The 18497-nt window shown below is 35.0% G+C and overlaps 1 protein-coding gene and 1 non-coding gene across 2 annotated transcripts; one reads left to right on the top strand and one right to left on the bottom strand.

The window, feature by feature from the left end:
- The first annotated feature begins 2792 nt into the window (after nt 1-2792).
- On the top strand, nt 2793-2899 carry LOC133035270 (small nucleolar RNA R71). Its single transcript, XR_009686547.1, has one exon. It is a non-coding gene; the product is annotated as a small nucleolar RNA R71 (small nucleolar RNA).
- A 9927-nt stretch (nt 2900-12826) lies between these two features.
- Nucleotides 12827-14214, bottom strand: LOC133034216 (uncharacterized). Its single transcript, XM_061109261.1, has 2 exons — nt 13752-14214; nt 12827-12837 (listed from the first exon to the last, which is right to left on the bottom strand). The coding sequence occupies exons 1-2, from the start codon at nt 14212-14214 to the stop codon at nt 12827-12829; spliced, it is 474 nt and encodes a 157-aa protein (XP_060965244.1).
- Between the last annotated feature and the right edge of the window lie 4283 nt (nt 14215-18497).

Genomic DNA, 18497 nt, shown 5'->3' with positions numbered 1-18497 from the left:
CTCCACTAGAAAGAAGATTAGATAGCGGTTTGGCAACTTTGGAGAAGTCCTTGATGAATCTTCTGTAGAACCCGGCATGACCCAAAAAACTTCGAACTCCCTTAACTGAAACTGGAGGAGGCAAGTTCTCAATTGTAGATACTTTGGCTCTGTCAACCTCAATACCTTCTTTCGAGATTTTATGCCCCAGCACTATTCCTTCCGTAACCATGAAATGGCATTTTTCCCAGTTTAACACCAAATTAGAATCTTCACACCTTGTTAAGACCAATTCCAAGTTGCTCAAACATTGGTCAAACGATGAACCAAACACTGAAAAATCATCCATGAACACCTCGATGCATTTTTCTATTAAATCTGAAAATATGGCCATCATACACCTCTGAAATGTTGCTGGAGCATTACACAGCCCAAATGGCATTCGTCGAAAAGCAAAAGTACCATATGGACATGTGAATGTCGTTTTCTCTTGATCTTCCGGTGCTATAGCTATTTGGTGATACCCTGAGTACCCATCAAGGAAACAATAGTACTCTTGACCTGCCAATTTGTCTAACATCTGATCAATGAATGGGAGTGGAAAGTGATCTTTTCTTCTGGCCTTGTTGAGTTTCCGGTAGTCAATGCAAATTCTCCATCCAGTGACAGTTCTAGTTGGGATGAGTTCATTCTTTTCATTCTTTACCACCGTCATCCCTCCTTTCTTTGGAACAACCTGGACTGGACTTACCCATTTACTATCTGAAATAGGATACGCTACCCCGACATCTAACCACTTTAAGACTTCTTTCTGACAACCTCCTTCATTGGTGGATTTAATCTTCGTTGTGCATCAATGGTAGGCTTCACTCCTTCCTCCATTAAGATTCTGTGCATTACAGTTGAGGGGCTGATCCCTTTAATATCTGCTAAAGTCCAACCCAATGGCTTTCTTATGCTTCCTTAGAACCCGTAATAGCTTGTCTGTCTCTACAGAAGATAGGGAAGATGCCACAATGACAGGAAGTGTCTTACTTTCTCCCAAATATTCATACCTGAGATGATCTGGTAGGACTTTTAACTCTAGTTGAGGAGGCTTTTCAGTAGATGGGGTAGGCTTTGTTGGTATGACTCCTAACTCTTCATAGTATCTTCTATTCAACGGTCCATAAGAGTCGAGCCACATAGCATACTCATAAGCTTCCTTACCGTCTTGTTCCACCACCTCCTCTTGTACCAAAGTCAGATTAAGAGGGTCTTCAATGTGCGTCTTTGTCTCTACCAACTGGTCCACCACATCAATTGCAAAACAGTTGTCACTAGCCGTAGGGTAGGTCATTGCTTTGAGCACATTAAATACAACTTCATCTCCTTGTACCCTCAGCTTTAACTCTCCTTTCTGAACATCAATTAGTGCTTTCCCTGTTGCCAAGAAAGGTCTCCCCAGGATGATAGGAACATTGCTGTCTTCTTCCATATCCAGAACAATGAAGTCAGCTGGAAAGATGAACTTGTCAACTTTTACTAACACATCCTCAATGACTCCTCTAGGATGAGCTAGTGATCGATCCGCCAATTGAAGAGTTACCGTGGTTGGCTTTGCTTCACCCAGCTGCAGTCTTTTAAACACTGACAAAGGCATTAAGTTTATACTGGCTCCCAAATCACATAGTGCATTTATTCCTTCAATTTTTCCAATAGTACAAGGAATAGTGAAGCTCCCTGGATCTCTGAGCTTTGGAGGGAGTTTCTTCTGTAGAATAGCGCTACACTCTTCAGTTAGAGCCACTGTCTCATAATCTTCCATCTTCCTCTTCTTTGACAAAATTTCCTTCATAAACTTCACATAACTTGGCATCTGCTCTAGAGCTTCAGCAAAAGGAATGTTAATGTGAAGTCTTTTGAAGACTTCTAGAAACTTGGTGAACTGCTTGTCTAAGCTTGACTTTCTGAGCCTCTGAGGATAGGGTATTTTCACATGATGATCAATGCTAATAGGTGGAGACTGTTGTGGTAGTGCTGAGCTTTCAGTAGCTTTCTCTGCTGTTGGTGTTGGTGTTTGCACTGGTTGAACATTTATTTCTTCATCTACCTCAACTGGTTGTGGTAACTCAGGCCCATCATACTTCTTACCGCTCCTCAGGGTAATTGCCTTGCAGTTTTCTTTAGGATTAACTTCAGTTGTGCTAGGCAAATTTCCTTGAGGGCGGGTTGCTACCTGAGTTGCTAGCTGGCCCATCTGAGTCTGCAGGTCTTTAATTGAAGATCTAGTTTCAGTCATAAACTGGAGCAGTAAATCTGTTTGCAAACTAGAATTTCCACCAGAGGCTTGTTGCTGATTAAACTGTTGGTTCTGATTGCGTTGCTGATAGAACCCACTGTTTCTTCGGTTGTTATTCTGGTTGAACCCATAATTGTTGTTGTTGTTGTTCTGTGAAAAATTCCCAATGGCCTTAGCTTCATCCATTGGCAAATCATCCACATCTGCTTGACACTCCGAAAAGTGATGACTTCCTCCACATAACTCACAAACAATTTGGGCTTGTTTAGCTTGCCCTGCAATTAGCTTTGTCAATGCCTCAACCTGAGCTGTTAACTTTGTGATGGCATCAACTTCTAACACACCAGCTACCTTCTTAGATTGACTCCTTTCAGTTGGCCACTGCTGGTTGTTTAGAGCCATCTCCTCCAATAGATCATACGCCTCATTAGCACTCTTTCTCATAAAAGCTCCGCCCGCTGCTGCATCTATTAGAGTTCTAGTATTACCAACCAACCCGTTGTAGAAGTTGTGAACCAGCATCCACTTCTCTATACCGTGATGAGGACACCTCCTGATCAGATCTTTAAACCTCTCCCAAGCCTCATGGAGAGATTCATTATCTTGTTGGCAGAAGTTATTGATTTCTCCTCTCAGCTTTGCAGACTTCGCTGGAGGAAAGAACTTTGACAAGAATTTTGTTGCCAGATCATTCCAGGTGGCAATAGAGTTGGGTGGCAAAGAGTTCAACCAACTCTTGGCTCGTTCTCTGAGTGAGAATGGAAACAATCTCAGTCGAATGGCATCATCGCTAACTCCATTAACTTTAAAAGTTTCACAAAGTTCCATGAAGTTAGAGAGATGCAGATTAGGATCTTCAGAAGGGAGGCCACCAAACTGAACTGAAGACTGCACCATTTGAAGGATGGCAGGTTTAATCTCGAAGTTGTTTGCATCCACTGCCGGTGGCCTAATACATGACTGCACTCCCGTCAGAGTAGGGAGAATGTAATCTCTCAAGCTACGACCATTAGCTTGATCTTCCACAACGCCTCCATTATTACCGTTATTACCCCCATTGTTTCCAACATTATTGTTCACATTGGCAGCCATGATTTCTGATGTTTCAGCAGTTGCTGAAACTCTTTCTTGCCTTTTGTTCTTTCGATTCCTCTGCAAGTTTTCTCGATTTCGGGGATCAAGGCTGGTAATATATTTGCTTGTCCTTGACGGCGCATACACTTAGGATTCCTGAAATAGATCAAGAAAATATTGCAGGAAAAAGGTTAGAAAATCAGCAAGAGAAAATATACCAAAGTAGAAGTTAGTATAATTTTATGTAATATTAATCTTTAAACAATTCCCCGGCAACGGCGCCAAAAACTTGTTGCTAAATTTATAATCACTACGCAAGTATACGCAATCAAGTAGTACACTCACACAGGTGAGGTCGAACCACAGGGAATTGGACTAATTACTACTAAATTATACTATTGATTCTATCTGGTAAAAGAATACTTTTTATGAATTAAATAAAACAATTCAGAAAATTAAAACTAACAAAAGGAAGATTAATCAAGATAAGATAATAGGGAGACGAATCCTGTTGTTAAGTTACCAATGTTAATGTTTAAATGCTATCCTTCTCTTGAAGTGAATGACAGATTATGAATTAACCTAGCTCTTTTCAGATCTTCTAGGTTCTAAATCTCATGCTCTCTAATTAATCTCTTAATTAAACCAACATGAAATCAGCATTAAGCAATAATCTAAATGTCACAAAGGCTATGTAAATACTTTCGTTTCACATCAAAACCTAGACTATCCAATTTTAGCATTCTCAATTCTCACTTTTCAGATTTTGAATTGAGATCATAAAACATGTAAAAGGTGATCAATCTTGCACATGGAAATTAAACACAAATATGAATAGTATTCACAATCAAGATGGAGGAATGGCAATTAATCATTAACTAGGAAAAACTTAAACAACATTCATCATTCTCCCTAAATAGGAGTTTAGTTCAAAACATCCATAATCAAATCCATAATCAACATTGAAATAGAAAAGAACATAGAAAAATTAAAGAGAAGAGAAAGAACTAGTTGAAGCAATTGATCCGGGTCGCCACAAGCCGCTCTTCTAGCCTCCTCCTTTGTTTCTAGGGTTCCAATTCTGAATAATCCCTAATTTTCACGAGTTTCCTCTATTTAAACCGAATCTCATCTTTAAAATTCGTGAAATTACGAAACTACCCAAAAATCCCGTCACTGGGGTCCCCGTCGCGACTGGCAAAGCCCCCGTCGCGACTGGCAAAGCCCCCGTCGCGACGTGGTTAAACAAATCTGTCTCGAAATTCTCTCTGCCTCTTCCCGTCGCCACAAGCCGCTCTTCTAGCCTCCTCCTTTGTTTCTAGGGTTCCAATTCTAAATATCCCTCTCTTTTCACGAACCCTTGTTATTTAAACCAATTCTCATCTTTAAAATTCGTGAAATTACGAAATTGCCCAAAAATCCCGTCATAAGGGTCCCCGTCGCGACTGGCAAAGCCCCCGTCGCGATGGGAGTTCACTTCGAATTTTTTTGAAACTTTCTGCCAGTTCCCGTCGCGACTGGCAGACTCCCAGTCGCGACTGGAGTACAGTTTGAATTCTTGGGGATGTCTCTGCCAATTCCCGTCGCGACTGGCAAATTCCTAGTCGCGACTGGAACTGGCAGCGACACCAATTTTGGATTTTCTTCTCGATTCTTTCACCATTTTTCCTCAATTCTTGTACATACTTTCTTTAAATGCCCGAGGACCTGAAACAAGAGAATCAAGCGTAATATAGCCCTAAAACTAGAAACAAAGAGTGAAAACTAACCGAAATATGACCCAAATCTTACACTAATTTTAGCCTAACATACATATATATCATAAATACTACCATCCTTACGTAACATAATTAAAATTGAGCCCTAAATGAAAAATGACAGTATTGTTTGGACTAAGCTTTAAAAAGTTTCAAACTCAATTTCTAACTCAAGATCACCTCAAATTCAACAAGTAAACATCGAAACTAGTCTCATAGCTACCAAAGAAAAATTCTACAAAGCTAGATTCTCCATAATCACTCTAAATTACAAAGCTGCTATATAAAACCAATCGTTTTTAACTTAAAACAAAATTAAATTATACCTTAAGCTTTCCCTCTTCAAAGATTTGTTATCCCACTACTACGAGAGCTTAGATCGCTAGGTTTCGAGTTGACAATCAAAGAAAAAAGCTATAGAGAGAAGAGATTTTCGTCGAAGGAGGATGAGGGTTCCTTCTGTACTATTTATAAACTTATAATATATATAATAAACTTATCATTATGATACGTTTTAATAAAAATAATAATATTATAATAATAATATTATTATCCTATTGTCGTTTTTTTATTAATAGTTATCCTATCATTTCTTATCCACTAAGAAACCTCCACTTCTAGGTTATTTAGCTAACTACGAGTACCCCAAAATATCTTGGTATTTTTAAAATCAACTTACCTCAATAATCTCATCAATATTTCTAACTAATATCGTTGTGACATTTTTGGCCTCCAATCGGGTCTCCAGGGTCACCGAACATAAAAATATTTTTATTTCACAAATAACTCATATTATATCCACGTATTTCAAATAATCTCCGTAATTAATAAATTACGCTTATTTATCCACTTATCGAGTCTTCAGGGTCGCCAAACCTCAAAATATTTTTATTCTTCATATAGCTCATATTATATTCACACATGCTATTTAAATCTCTGTAATTAACAAGTAGTGCTTATTTACTCACTTATAGTAAATTTAAATTTTATGCTGAAATAGATTAGTAGGATCATAATCCCACTTATTACTCGATTAACCCATAAATGTAAATATAAACCATAATTATTTATCATTAGGTTTATTGAGATATTACAACTTTAATTTTTTAATTTAATGCAAAATTTAGTTTTAGCCCAATATACTTCATGTGATTCTAACTTATTTAATTGTTGTCATGATTATGATTTATGTATGGTTTTACTTTATGTGGTTATAATTAAGGCTATTATCTAGATTGTGAGATTTATTACTTGAGAGGGGAACTTTTAAATAATCAGACATCAGGTAGATCAACTTAGGTGTTGTGAGATTGAGAGATAAGCCTTAGGTATCTGAAATAGTTCTAAATTGTGAAATTGAGAGGTGGAATATTTACGATTATTTTTAGAGTGAGACTTAATGAAGGTAAGGTATAATGGTGGTGTAAAGATATAGGCTATTGGTATTCGTGTTTCTAGATAATTGACATGTGGACTTCCAAGGCCTAAAATTAGCCAAGACATACCCATGCATAGACCCAATCAGACTAGTGGGTCAATCCACCATGGAGTCAGACCACGGCTCCAAATTCAGCTACAAATCCAACTTACAGTTATGATAAAACTGGACCTAATTTGCCTTGTAAGGGAGGTCACCTAGAAGAATATAAACCCAACTGAATATATCTGGACACCCTCATGGGGTAATTTGGGAAGGGAAATTGAAAAGACCTTCGTAAGTAGTCCTACATGGCACCTTTCTGACACAGAATCCCACCAAATTAGGGGTTTGTTCCTTGTGTCAGACTTAGGGAGTGCGTGCACCATCAAAAGGGGCATGCCTTTTTCCAACACCTTCTTCTCTAACGAATATTGTTCACGATCGACGACACTTGTAACTTGTCACTATCAAGTGGACCCTTCCATACAGATGCCCATTGCCTCTCAAATTAGGCCTCACCTAACTGACCCAAAGTCAATATAATATGTTTTACCAGGATGTAGATTTACTACCATGTATGTTGTTTAACATCCGAAATATGAATTTCTAAAACAATGTAAATAAACACATATAAAGTTTGAGAAACCTTACAGTGGGTGCAGCAGAATTAAATGACTCCTTCCGCTCAAATCTCTAACCCTTGTATCCTTTCTGTAGCAGAGTATCATCAAGATCTGAGCCCGATTCTCCTTCTCTTGAATTTGGATTTTTCACAGTCTTACACACTATGATTGAGGACCACTTGATATGTCTGGACATGCACTCAATCACTAGAGGATTCGAAATTGAAGAGAGAAAGAGAGATAGAAGGATTCGAAATTGGTAGAGAAGATGGCTCAAGTTTTTGACTGAAGGAAAGTATTTTTTTTTTATCTTTTCCTTTGAGGCCATCACTACCTATTTATAGGAATCCACCTAGGGTTAGGTTAGAATTATTTGGCATTAAAATAATGAAAAAAATAAATGGTAAATTGTCCATTAAGTGGTCGGCCATGGATATGGGCCCACTTTGCAATATTGCCATTTTTTTCAACTATTTATCTTATTTTCTCAAAATTTCCATTTTTCCAATTCAACCACTTAAAGGTCAAAACTAATTATCTAATAATTAAAATTAATTATCAAATCAAATTGCCATTTAACATATTTACTAATTAGACTTAATAAAGTCTCTTAATTAACAAATAAACCCTAGAATATCTTTTCTTCACAATTAAGCCCTAGCTTGGTGAAAATTCATAAACTAGACATAGTCTAATTTTAGAATTATAATTGATTAATTAAAATCAATTAACTGAGTCTTACAAGCAGTTTGTCTCAACTAATATGGGGACCATGGGCCTATATAACCGAGCTTCCAATAAGCAGATCTAGAATTTACAAAGTAAATCCACTAACTTATTAATTCCTCATTGCATCCACCATAGAACTTGGCATTGCACTCTCAGTTACATAGAACGCTTTATATGTTCCACGATATAGATACGCTATTACTTATCCATTGTTATAATGCCAATAATCAATGATCCTCTATAGATGATCTACATTGCATTGGGACAAAATTACCGTTACACCCTTTCAATGTATTTTATCCTTAAAACACTTGGCCACTTATAAATGATATTTTAGTGAACTAATATAATCACTAAAATGAGCGCTCTATCATTTATTTCTATTTAGCCTAGCTCGAAGGAAATCATCTTTTCACTTATATGTCCGAATAGAAGTTATAGATTCCATATCTATGATTAGCGCTCCCACTCAATTGTACTATTGTGTTCCCAAAATGTACGTATCACCCTGACCAAAAAGTAAGCTTAACTAACAAATCAAATAACACAAATAACACTCTTGAGATCGAACCTAATCATGTCAGGATTAAGATCATTTGATCTAGGATCAACTAGGTGATATTGAATAGATATTACGGTAAATTTATCATATCTAATCCAAGTTCAATATCGGTCACTTCCAATGTATACTCCATACATCTGATACTGGTAAACTTTGCCAATGTCCTGGAAAGGACATAACACTTATCCAAGGTGTAAGTATACTTATCGCTGATTATCATGCCAGTCTAAATCCAATGAACTGACAAATCAGTGAATTAAACTTTTGAACATATAATCATGATTATATTCCACTTTGCTGACAACACTATAATCATGAACAAATACATATGTTCTGGACTTAATAGAATTTATACATTAAATATAAACATGAAATAAATCATGTGAACCATGCAACATAAAATGAATTCTGATCTTTATTAATCAGTAAATTTGATTATATTGAAATGGGTTTTTAGGTTACAAAACCCAACAATTAGTGGCTCTACAGTCAAGGATAGCACCTGGATCTTTACTTTGGAATGAAATGCAAAGGAAGAGGTCTGATGCCTTGTTCAACTTCGTGTTGAGAGTGTTACGAAAATTATGGTTAATACGCAAGTATACGCAATCAAGTAGTATCTCACGCAAGTGAGGTCGAACCACAGGGAATTGGACTAAGTACTACTAAATTATACCTATGATTCTATCTGGTAAAACAATACTTTTTGTGAATAAAATAAAATAACTCAGAAAATTAAAAAGAATAAATGAAGAGTAATCAAGATGAAATCAGCATGAAATCAGCATGACAGATTATGAATCCTGCTGTTAAGTTACCAATGTTAATACCTAATTGCTATCCTTTTCTCAATGTGAATGACAGATTATGAATTAACCTAATTCTTTTCAGATCTTTTAGGTTCTAAATCTCATGTTCTCTAATTAACTTCTTAATTAAATCAACATGAAATCAGCATTAAGCAATAATCTTATTGTCACTAAGGCTATGTAAATACTTTCGTTTCACATCAAAACCTAGACTATCCAATTTTAGCATTCTCAATTCTCACTTTTCAAATTTCGAATTGAGATCATTAAACATGTAAAAGGTGATCAATCTTGCACATGGAATTAAACACAAATATAGATAGTATTCACAATCAAGATGAAGGAATGGCAATTATCTATTAACTAGGCATAAACTTAAACAACATTCACCATTCTCCCTTAATGGGAAATTTAGCTCATAAAAATAATAATAACATCCATGATTAAATTTGAACAAAACTAAACATAAAAGAAAGAAATAAGGGTAAAAGAAAGAAACTAGAAGGTGATATCGCTCCGGGTCTTCAAGATAGCTTCCTCTCCACCTTCATCCACTATTTAGGTCTATTTCTGCTTAGTTTGACCTTCTGAGTCGTATTCCTTATATAGGGATGAAAGGTGTGCCTCCAATTGAGAGAAAAATCAAAATTAGGTCAAAACCACGATTTCCGTACCTAGTCGCGACAAGCCTTTAAGCTGGTCGCGACTATAGGCAAACCTCAAAAATCCAAGGTTCTGCCAAAATGTCGAAGTCGCGACCAGAGTCGCGACCACAGAAAAGGGTCGCGACCTGGCTCATTGGTGGTCGCGACTATTGATGCCTCTCGAGCAGATTTTTCCAATTTTTTTGCCAGTTTGTCCCGTCTTTTCACCATTTGACTGAATTTGAACTTTGACACCCCGGGAACCTTAAAAACAATGAAAATCAAGCGTAAAACCGCTCCAAAAAACACCAATAGACGAGAAAATGCTTACTTTTCAGACTCGAAACATAAGCTAAATATAACCTAACAAAATTCCCCCAAACTAGATTCTTTCTCGCCCTCGAGTAAGATAAAAAAAACTAACTACACTATCAGATAATCACTACACTGCTTACTCATGCTCTGCTTTCTTCCATGCATAAACTAGAATTTCAATCCTACTAACTCTAACAATTAATTCAGATGCTCAATTCATAACGCTACATATAACCACAAAATTTATTCACACGTGAAACATTGTTATAAAAGTTTTACTCTTTCCAACTGTGCCACAGCCCGATGACTCATAAGCTTGCATGCTTACCTTTCTCCACTAATGTTGACAATATCTTTTGGAATTATTAGGTCTTTTCGAGGTTTAGGCATTATGGCTCAGATATTTAGAAATCGACAAAAGACAGTTTTGGCTCAAGATATCATATGCACACAAACAGAACCCACAAGCTTCTTACTTTTCTTTTTCAAAACCCCATAGTGTTCCCGCATTTACCAAGATAGAGAGAAGATAACTCTATTATTTTTCCCCAACATCACTGAAGTTTTTTTTTTTCTTTTCAAACACATTCTTACTTTTTATTGTGTTTTTTTTTCTTTTTCATCATTTTCTTTTCAGTGACATTGAATTACACATTTTTTTCTTTCTCAATCTTACAAGTTCTTCTCCCCCTAACTATTTTCTCACACTAAATATTTCTTCTCCCCCAAACTAATTATTTACCTTATGATATCATGGATAAAATGGTGAAGAAAAATTAATAGTATGGTTACAATTTTTTTTCGGGTCAATGGGTGAAAAACATAACGAGTTTAGGCTCAATAAGGTTAACTAGGGATAAACATTATTATGGTAGGCTTGAAAGGCTCAAACTATCCAACAAATGCCTAAGTCATATTCCAATCGAACACTATCAAGGATTTCGTCTCAAAAGAATAAACATGCAAGTTCTAAGCTATCTTGTCAATCTTACCACAAACTATAGTAAAACAATTATAACAATTTTCACAGATTGAGTAATTGCAATTATACACAGGTTTCTAAGCATCCAAACTAATCCAAAGAGTTAACAGAATCAAGCACACAGTTATTTTACAATTTCAGATCACATTACACTAATCAGCAGTATACAACTATCCTCTAGCTTAATGCCATTCCTTAACTAAAACAAAAAAAACTAAAACAGAAAATTAAAGTGCAGAAAATAAAATTTTTTAAATCTCTCCCCCCAAACTAAATATGACATTGTCCCCAATGTATACAACGAAATGCAGAGAGAAAAGACTTACCTGAGACCCTTTCAGAAAGGGTTATGTGGCGGCGGCTGATCATATGGATAGAACCGAGGAGGTTGCGCCAAGTAATTCGGGTCATCAATCCCGATGTTCATTCTGTTGATGAGAGAGTTAAGTTGTTGAACTTGTCCCTCATCATGGATACTCCTCTGCACCATATAGTTTTGCATGTGGTTGTTCTGCTGAATTATATAACTCAGATGTGCATGAGTATATTGCATCGTTGGATCGATAGGCCCAAGCAACTGTGGGGGCCGCTCCTCCTCTTCTTCAACACTAGGCTCTCTTTGCCGCCTTCGGCCTTGCAGTGCATCAGGTGGAGGCTGGCCATAAGGATGTGGCTCTTTTAGCCTGTTGACAAATGTGATATCCATCTTGCGAAGTGGCACCACCGTGTTGTCATATTCCAATTGTGGAACATCATATGCCCCGCAGAGTTCTGTTATGACACCCGCCAAACCAAAACCACCTCCGGTGGCTCCTTGTACAATCTGGTCAATGCTATGTCGGATGACTTGTCCAATATTTATGTTGTACCCCTTCATAATGGCATACACATATTTCAGGCGATCCATTTGGACATCGGAGAAGTGTTTATTTGGCACTAACCGAGCACTCACGAAGTACAGCCATGTCTTTGCCACCGGGTTTAATTCACACTGATATAGGATGTTTGGCGACCCCTCTTAGCCATCATTGTCGTGGAACCTCAACCCCGGGAATCTCACCGTCTCAGCCACATCCACCAAATCAAACTGCTCTTCCTCCTCAATAATTCGGAGGCGTTGCTCTTCCCTAGAATAATCCGGGATAGAAAACATAAAATTGAAAGCATCAGCAGTGGCGGGAACCTTCTTTCCTCACACCTTTACCTCTCCATTCCGGCGCTCGGGCCAATTGGCAAGAAATTTACAGGCCATAGTCACATTAGCCCGGCCCCAAGCATCCACAAAGCTCCCCCACTTCATCCTCTCAATTTGGGCTCGAATTGTCTCAAACCTTGGTTGACGTCTCAAAGGATTTTCAGGGAATTCAATACCCCGGTCTTCAATGTAAGGCCTAATTTTTAGCCTCATAAAACGATTCTGCGCCTCCTCATTGACAAACCGGGTTCTATCAAAACCCGTAGTTGGTGGGTTTGATGACGAACCCTCCTCAACATGCCTAGTTCTCTTAGGTGTCATTTTTTTTCTTTCTTCCTAGCAATAATAAAATATTTTTTTTTGGATTTTTTTTTCTTCTTTTTTTTTTTTCAAAATAATGCTAAGAAAAATTGGGCAGCACCTCCCCTTAATTTTCTACTTCCTAAAAATTTACAATCACTTAAAACCTATACAAATAATATCTCCAATAACTCAACACCACAACACAATACCAACAAACCCAATAACAATAATTTTTTTCACAACACGCACTATTATTACCCAAAAACAAAATCTATAAAAAGTAAATCAAATTCCTTAAAATTGTAGGAAGTGATACTCACAAACCCAAAGAAGCTTTTACTCCACCTCCATTGTTGAATGTCCTTGAAAGCTTGAGGTTGAAAATGAAGACAATGGTATTTTCAGATTCGGGATAATATGAGTGATTTTTGGGATGGTTTTTGATGGTATGTGTACATTGATGAGTGAAATTGGGTTTTTGAATGGATTGGGTTTGAGAAATTGAAGAAAAGATGAGAAAATTGAAGATTGGTTATGAAAATTTGAATTTTTGGAAGAGAGAATGGCTTGGGTGGCTGAGGAGAATTTGAAAAAGTTTGAATTTGGTTTAGGGTTGAATGAGGGGAAAAATAGGATATTTATAGAAAACCTGTTAGCTAGTCGCGACTACTGGAACATAGAAATTTCATGGGTTCTGTTAAACCCCCAAGTCGCGACCAGGGTCGCGACCCAAGAACCTGGTGGTCGCGACCACTGGGATCCCGGTCCCGAAAAATAATTTTTTTTTTCACGTTTTTCACGATTCAACTAAAAAAATTTAATGTCTGGTACTCAACTAAAAATTTAAAATACTAAAATTACTAAAATATAAACTAAAAACATAACCAGAAAGTTTGAAAAATTAAAGAAAACACTTGGGTTGCCTCCTAAGAGCGCTGTCTTTATCGTCATACAGTTGGACGCTGAGCTGTTGTCTAGAGAGGCGCCAGAATAATGGCGGACTTGGCTTGGTCAAATTGACCTCCCAAGTAGAGCTTTAAACGCTGTCCATTAACTTTGAAAGTTGCTGGACCTTCACCTTTTAACTCCACAGCTCCATAGGGAAATACCTTGACCACGATAAATGGTCCTGACCATCTTGACTTCAGCTTACCAGGAAGCAACTTTAACCTTGAATTGAATAGTAACACTTGCTGCCCAGGTTGAAACTCTTTCCTAACTAAGCCCTGGTCATGCCACTTCTTGGTTCTCTCCTTGTAGATCTTTGCATTCTCATAGGCCTCATTACAAAACTCCTCAAGTTCATTCAATTGCAGTAGCCTTTTTTCTCCTGCAGCTTTCAATTCCATATCGAGAGTCTTCATGGCCCAGAAAGCTTTATGTTCTAACTCCACCGGCAGATGACAAGCCTTTCCAAACACCAACCGATATGGAGACATGCCAATCGGTGTTTTAAAAGCTGTTCTATATGCCCACAATGCGTCGTCTAACTTTCTTGACCAATATTTCCTTGATCTCTCCACTGTTTTCTCTATAATCATCTTTATCTCCCGATTAGAAATTTCAGCTTGGCCATTACTCTGGGGATGGTATGGTAAAGCAGTTCGATGTCAGACACGATATCTTGAAAGGAGTGTTGGGTTTTATGCCCTAAATAAAACTCATTTCAATATAATCAGATTTACTTATTAATATAGATCAGAAATAACATTTAATGTTGCATGGTTCACATGATTTATTTCATGATTATATGTACATAATGTATAAATTCATCTGAAACCCTTTTCACATACTTGATCCTGTTTATTGTGCCGTCAACATATTGGAAAGTAAACATGACTATGTGAATAAAGTTTCCTAGATTTATCAGACATAGGGTTTTACTGATATGATAATCTACAACAGAGTTTACTTGCATTTGGAGAAGTGCTATGTTCTTTCCAGAGCATTGGTTAAAGTAAAGCTCAGGTTGGACGCATGGAGTATGCATCGGAAGGGACCGATATTGAACTTTGACTTAGATTTAATTAAACTTACCGTAAAATCTATTCAAGTCAATATCGCCTAGTTGATCCTAGATCAAATGATCTTAATCCTGATATGATTAGGCTCAATCTCGAGAGGCTATTCGTGTTCTTTGATTTGTTAGTTAAGCCTACTTTTAGGTCAGGGTGATACGTACATTTTGGGAACACGGTAGTGCAATTGAGTGGGAGCGCTAGCATAAACATGGAATCTATAGCTTCTATCTGGCGAATAGTAAGCAAAGGATGATCTCCTTCGAGCTTGACCAAACGAACATAAATGGTGGAGTACTCATTTCACATTAGCTGAAATATCATTTATACGGGGTTAAGTGTTTTAAGGAATAAATACATTGTAGGGTGTAACGGTAATTTAATCCCTTTACAGTGTAGATCATTCATATAGAGGATCATTGATCACATTAGGATTATAACAATGGATAACTAATGATGTGTCTATATGGTGGAACATATAGAGCATTCTATATACTGAGAGTGCAATTCTAAGTTCTATGCGTGGATTCAACGAAGAATTAATAAGTTAGTGAATTTTAGTGCTAAATTCTTGATCTACTTATTGGAAGCTCGGTTATATAGACCCATGGTCCCCCCACTAGTTGAGATAATATTGCTTGTAAGACTCATGTAATTGGTTTTGATTAATCAATTATAATTCTCAGATTAGACTATGTCTATTTGTGAATTTTTCACTAAGTAAGGGCGAAATTGTAAAGAAAGAGTTTATAGGGGCATATTTGTTAATTATGATACTTTGTATGGTTCAATTAATAAATATGATAAATGACAATATTATTTAATAATTATTTATAGTTATTAAATAGTTAGAATTGGCATTTAAATGGTTGAATTAGAAAATTGGCGTTTTTGAGAAAATCAGATGCAGAAAAGGTAAAACTGCAAAATTGCAAAAAGTGAGGCCCAAATCCACTAGTATAGGCCCAACCACTTTTGTAGGCAATTTAAACTGATATTTTCATTATTTTAATGCCAAATAATTCAAACCTAACCCTTGTGGAATGCTATAAATAGATAATGAAGCCTTCAGGAAATTTACACTAAAATTTCACACTTAAATTTTCTATTTTTCCTTCAGAGAAAAACCTGAGCCTTCTCTCTCCCTATCTGGCTGACCACTCCCTCTCTTCTTCTTCAATATTTCGAAATCCTTAGTGTATGAGTAGTGCCCACACACATCAAGTGATACCTCAATCATAGTGAGGAAGATCGTGAAGAAAGATCATCAGCGAGGGAGTTTCAGCATCAAAGATTCAGAGAAAGAGATCCAGGTTCAGATATTGATAATGCTCTGCTACAGAAAGGAATCAAGGGCTAGATATCTGAACGGAAGGAGTCATTATTTCATCGTTTTAGAAAGTTCATATTTAGGATGTTAATAAACATACTTGTGAGTAGATCTAAGATCCTGGTAAAATAATTTCCAACAACTGGTATCAGAGCCATGGTAATTGATTTACTTGCAAGAAATTTGGACTTTAAAACGATTGTTTGTATGTTCTTTGGATGGTATCATGTTGTATTGAGTGTTATTTGATGATTGATTGATGTTTGTGAAATTTTCGTGAAAAATAATTGTGATTTCGTTTCTGGAATTATTTTTATTGGATAGTATGGAAAAAATTAAGCAAGTTAGCCTTTTACAGAATTCAATTTGGATTTTATTTGAATTAGTTATGATTTTTTGAAGATTTGGCAAAATCGGGACTGTGCTGATAGTTTCCTGCGATCGCAGAACTGTCCGTACAGTTTCGAATTTTTCCTTTTTTTCTTCAATTTTTCATACTTTTTCATGGAATTAGCTTCCAATTTTTTGTATGGTTTTGTATATATACTATTACTATTCCTAATTCAATTCTAATTATCATTTTGAATTAATTTAAATTTTTTTTTAATTTAATTCAAGATATTAGTGTAATTTGAATTTGAATAGAATTAGTATTTATCTTTTTTGCTTAAAAATCTATCTTATATTTAAATTTGATTATATTTTTTTAAAAATTTAAGGTCAGATATTTTAAGATATTTATAATATCTTTTAAGATATTTATAATATCTTTTAAGATATTTAAAAATATCTTATCTTTTAAGATATTTATAATATCTTTTAAAGATATTTATAATATCTTTTAAGATATTTTAAAAATATCTTATCTTTTAAGATTTTTTAATTAAATCTTTTTAGATATTTTGACCATATTTAAATTTAAAATAAGATATTTATAATCATGTAATTTTAAATAGATATAAGATATTTTGCTAATTTTTTAAATTTTGTTATTTTATTTATTTAAATTACATTTAAAATTTGAAAAAGATATTTATTTATCTTTTCTAATTTTTTATTTAATTTTTATTTATAAAATAACATTTAAAATTTAAAAGTAGTTAGCAAATTTTGAAATGATATTTAGGTTGGTTCAAACCTAATTTTTCAAAATTGTAGGTTTAATTTTAAATTTAAATATTTAATTAATTTTCGAATTTTTTTTATTTTTTTTTCGAAAATCTTTTTAATAATATTTCGAAATTAATTATTTAATTTAAAATTAAATAAATCCTACATCCAACTATACAGCTAACCTTGTTGCAGGAGTATGTGTTTTAGCTTATGTGTAAGTTTTTAAAACCTATTATTACTTGATTGCAAATAGCCATGGTTACTTTTTGCCAGATCTAATGATCTGATGGCTCCCTTGGTCAAGATAATAATTTGTAACAGGTATAATTTACAATCTTCTTTCATCTGTGTATGACCTAGCAACATGATAGGACCCATCCAAAGTGTGCCTGTGTGAGCCTATGTGTTTAATTTTATTATAGATGCATATAGGTTAAAGTTGCTAAAATAAATTATCATAGTTATTGATAGAATTTATTTAGGCCCATTTAAGTTTTGGGCCTATTCAATTAATAACAGTTGTTCTTATTAAGGTTAAATTCCTCTCTTTTGGGCCTTGTGTGAGAGTTGGGAGCCATAGAAGTGGGTACGATATACTGAACCCAGCACCCCCTCACACAAACCACCCCAATTGTGAAGGCCCATTTGCCTGATTTGAATGACTGTACTAGGTTAATTACACTAGTTTAACCTAATAAAATTGATTAGCAACATAATTAATTTCATTTATTTTGAAATTAATTTAAGAAAAATATAGTTTAAAGAATTTTTTATTCTAAGCTAAACTATATGTATTTTCTTGTATTTAATTAAATATAGAATTATAACCATCTAGATTCTTTCTGGAGCTTAATTTAAATTTTTCATTAAATATTCCTATTTAAGTTGATATTTAGTTATCTACAACTAACCAACTTAAATCTGAATATCTTTTGAATTTCAAATTTTAAAATTAAGTTGAGGAATTTTAGGCATTGGTTATTAAGATTCTTTAGATATTTTTTAAGTTAATATATTTTCAAATATTAACTTAAAATGGAATATTTTTGAATTAAGTGGTTACAACTTAATTTTTGATATTTAATTAAATTTAAATTTGAAAATATTTAAGTTCTAGATTTGTTTTCTAGTACAACTTAAATTAGATATTATTTCAAATTTTGTGGAAAAGATACTTAGTCAAATAAGATATTTTCTAGATAGTTATTTCTAGACTACTTATTATTTCTAATATTAAATAGGAAAATATTATACATTGTGAAATTAATTATTTAAATAATTAATTTTGGTACAATTTATTTTAAGTATATTTTTCCTAGTATTAAACTAGAAATTAATAATTAAGCCTTCTCTACACTTAATT

Source organism: Cannabis sativa, chromosome 2 (genome assembly GCF_029168945.1).
Source record: "Cannabis sativa cultivar Pink pepper isolate KNU-18-1 chromosome 2, ASM2916894v1, whole genome shotgun sequence".
NCBI lineage: Eukaryota > Viridiplantae > Streptophyta > Magnoliopsida > Rosales > Cannabaceae > Cannabis > Cannabis sativa.
This window is presented reverse-complemented; position numbering and strand designations above follow the sequence as displayed.

What these genes read in the sequence shown, in the direction of transcription:
- LOC133034216 (XM_061109261.1), bottom strand. Translation starts at nt 14,214, where the DNA reads ATGATTATAGAGAAAACAGTGGAGAGATCAAGGAAATATTGGTCAAGA.